Source organism: Morone saxatilis, unplaced genomic scaffold (assembly GCF_004916995.1).
Source record: "Morone saxatilis isolate NCDOM2014 unplaced genomic scaffold, NCSU_SB_2.0 Contig10, whole genome shotgun sequence".
NCBI lineage: Eukaryota > Metazoa > Chordata > Actinopteri > Moronidae > Morone > Morone saxatilis.
In genome coordinates, this window is record NW_023339652.1 from 15,346,163 (window position 1) to 15,349,698 (window position 3,536).

Here is a 3,536-nt window from a genome sequence, read left to right on the forward strand (position 1 = left end):
ATAAACGCCACAGAGCTAGTGCAGCTAAACTCTTGTATCAAAAGCACGTAAAAACATTTAGCCACAAGCGTTAACTACATTTTTGTTCCTTGATGCTAAATAAAAATTGCACCACAGAAGCTATCTAGATTTTTTTTCTTCAGGTGCATGGTATGTTCTTTATCCTCAAAGCCTAAGGGGAAAAATCTGGAATAATCTTAATACATCTTTCCACATAATGTAACATACTAAAACTTAACAAATTCAAATAGCTTAGCTAGCTGACTTGGTTAGCATTAGCTGTCCAACTAAATATCTTAGGAAAATGTTACTGCATGGTATACAGTTGATGCTACAGCTGTTTAGTATTAATTACTTACTGAAAGGGCTGATGTAGTTTAAAAAGACTGTTAGCTGCAGCTCAGGATGCTACTGGATAAGCCTGGGTTCTCAGTCGGTGTTTACATAACCAGTGTTCATTAAAGCTATCTGCACTGCCCAGAAATCAAATGGCAGTTCATGTTAGCAACTGCTAGTGAACATAGTGGGGGATTAACAGCTAAAAGAGAGAGAATTTCCCTCAGGCAAGAACCAGAACAGATAAAGGAAGCCAACTACAAATGTAGACTAAGTTGATCCGTATCGCTGGATGTGTAAATAGGCAACTGTTTTGCTAACATGTTTGCCATTATCAAGTTATAAAGCCTGATATGTGTCAGTGGGTGTGTTACAGCGTTCCACTGCCTCCCAGTGCGGCACAAAATATTTCAGGTTTCATTTGACTTTTTAAATAAATAATTTCTGCTAAGAATAATAAAAAACTATATACTCTTTCTAAAGAAAGTTAGCTTCAGCTAGGCAGCTAGCTAGAAACGCTGTTGTCTTTGATGGTCAAGATACATGGTGATGCCCATCTTATTATCAAATGATTAGAAGGAAACTTTGAGATGGATAAATTAGAATGCAATTTAATGCATGCTTTAATTATGTATTAACTACAACTGTTTTAAAGGACCAGTATGTAGGGGATTTTGAGTGGCATCTAGCAGGTGAAGTTGCTCAGGATTGGCAACCAACTGAACACCACTTCACTTAATTTATTGATGTTTTCAGTTCACTTGCTGACAGTTCTGTGGCTCCATACATACATTTTTGCTTCATTTTGATCACATTCCAAAGAGAGGAAAAATAGCACAAAAAAAGGGGCCAGCTGATCCAGCAGGATGGTTGCCCTCTGTTTTTTAGATTTAGCTGATGACAACAGTAAAATTAGTGTGTGATGTAGAAGTGCAACGCACCCGGCTAAAGTTGAGGATCTTGGAGACGGACTCGGAGATGAACAGGATTTTCGCCCGGTCACAACTTACAACTAACAGGAAACCGTCTGCAGCCTGATAGATATACAGATAGACAGACAGACATATTGATAGACAGACAGATGTATAATCAAACAGGACTGGTTGGGGTGGTACATGAGCACCTACCCTGAGCAGAAGGTGCCTGAGGTCATCATGAGGCAGGAGGGAAGGCTTGTAGGTGGTGTTTGTAAAGGCGCTGCTTGTCCCAGCTGAAAACACAGGAGACACAAACTCTTAGATGGAACAGAACAGACGTTACTAATGTTGTAAATTACCAGATGGGTTAAAAGGTACCTTTGAGGGCTTTCAGGTGTTGCACGGCCTTCCGCAGCACAGTGAGTTTGTCAAGTTTTCGAGCCATGGGCTGACAGGCAGGGATCATGGCGGAGAGCTCGTCAATGAGGGTGTTCATTTTATCCCTCCGCCGCTTCTCAATCTGGCTGTGAGGCTCCCTGTAGGTGCAGTCAGAAATCAGTCAGTGCCACCGAACGCCCTAGCGACTGTATCTATTTTTGGGGGAAACAATTATCTGGAGTTCCTAATGCAATTATATTAACACTGTGAAAGTCATTATGGTTTTAAAATACCTGCTCACATTAGACACTAAATGAGACTAATCAAAGCCAGGAAGGCTTTTCGAGACACAGCTGGCACAGTAATTTGATGTACGAATGGAATTACCTGAAGCATTTCATTTTGACTTGCTGATCCTCTTCTTCAGACCTGCAAATAAACGGATCAAATTCGATTTTTTTTGCCAGTATTCTCTCATAAGACAGTGTGTAAACAAAGCCAAGACGTCAGCGTACCTGCTGAGGTCATCCTCCATTTGGAAGTCAAGGCTTTGCCTGTAAGATCGAACGGACACATTGCGAGAACAGTACAGTAAACATATTTACTCCAGAGAACAAAGAGTAAAATGACACTGAGTTTGTATTTTCTCTTCACAAATAACATAGCATAACATAAGCCCTTACTGTACATGGGTGTCTGACCTCTCCTCCACATCTCCCTTTCGTTTCCTTGGCAGCTCGACAGCTGGCAGCGAGGATCCTGCTTGGCTTGGGCCTTCTTCCTCTGCAGTGGGATCTGATACATGAAAACATCCATCGCAGTGATGTGAGGGACCGCGAATGCATCAACCTTAAGATCTCTTTAGCACTGGCTTGTCAGGTGTTCTATTAATAATTCACCACGAATGAATGAATGAATGAATGAGACTTGCTCTGCCACGAGGGTTTGTGCACATATGGAGCAGCGAATGAAAAGAATTCATCAAGGAGAGTGAAGCTGGTAAGACTCTTGTTCCTGTGCAAACGCCTTTAACTAAATTTAAACAGGTGTTTTACTTTAAAACAATAAAATGAACATTCATACAAGTGAATAAGTAAATACAAAGCCACACCTTGATTGGATAACAGAATGCTTGTGTGTAAACTGTGTGACAACAACCGAATCAATGCACCTTCAGGCTACCTAAGCTAAGCTAATTACTGGCAGCAACCAAGGCTGCACCTGGACCTGTGTTCAAAAACTGACAAACATATCATTATCATATTCAAACCTCTGCAACTGATCAGCCACAGATTACTGCTGCATGCACAGCTGTGGCATCCGGCAAGAATAGAGCTATGTTCTTATCTGTTATCACAATTAAGTCAATTGTTGCACAGTGATTGTTTGAAATATTCATTAATATTTATAATTAATCATAGTACCAATGTGTTTGAAGTTTTTATTAATATTTATAAGTCATCATAGAATTGTTGCAGCCTGTTTGGATTATGTATTTATAAATATTTATAAGTTATCATAGTAGTATTGTCAGTGCTACTTTACTTTAATAAACAATGGCATCATGCCAAAGTGTGTAATACACTCGCCAGCTCACTGTGCCAGTGTCATATATTGTCTTGGCTAGGTGCCTAGGCCAGGTTAGCAGTTATAAATATGCAACATTCAATTACACTTTCAAAATAAAGCTAGCTGAGGTTGCATTTAGGTTAAGTTTAGGCACCAAAACTACTTGGTTAGTTTTAGGAAAAGAGTGTACCTGACGTAAGCTAACTTACCTAATGTACGTAAAGGTCCAGTGTGTTGGATTTAGTGGCATCTAGTGGTGCAGTTGCATATCACAACTCACTTGTTTCCCCCTCCCTTTCCAAAAGGGAGAAACTATGGTCAATAGATCCTCCTAAA

At 40.1% G+C, this 3,536-nt stretch overlaps 1 protein-coding gene across 1 annotated transcript in view; it reads right to left on the bottom strand.

The window, feature by feature from the left end:
- LOC118340302 (aryl hydrocarbon receptor nuclear translocator-like protein 2) overlaps positions 1-2,426 on the bottom strand; it is a gene marked incomplete at its 5' end in the record, with an annotated part of 14,067 nt that extends 11,641 nt beyond the window's left edge. The window contains 6 exon segments of the mRNA XM_035678198.1: positions 1,278-1,370; positions 1,464-1,546; positions 1,632-1,789; positions 2,019-2,060; positions 2,147-2,185; positions 2,315-2,426. Coding sequence (XP_035534091.1) covers positions 1,278-1,370; positions 1,464-1,546; positions 1,632-1,789; positions 2,019-2,060; positions 2,147-2,185; positions 2,315-2,426 — 527 coding nt within the window.
- Positions 2,427-3,536: the final 1,110 nt, after the last annotated feature.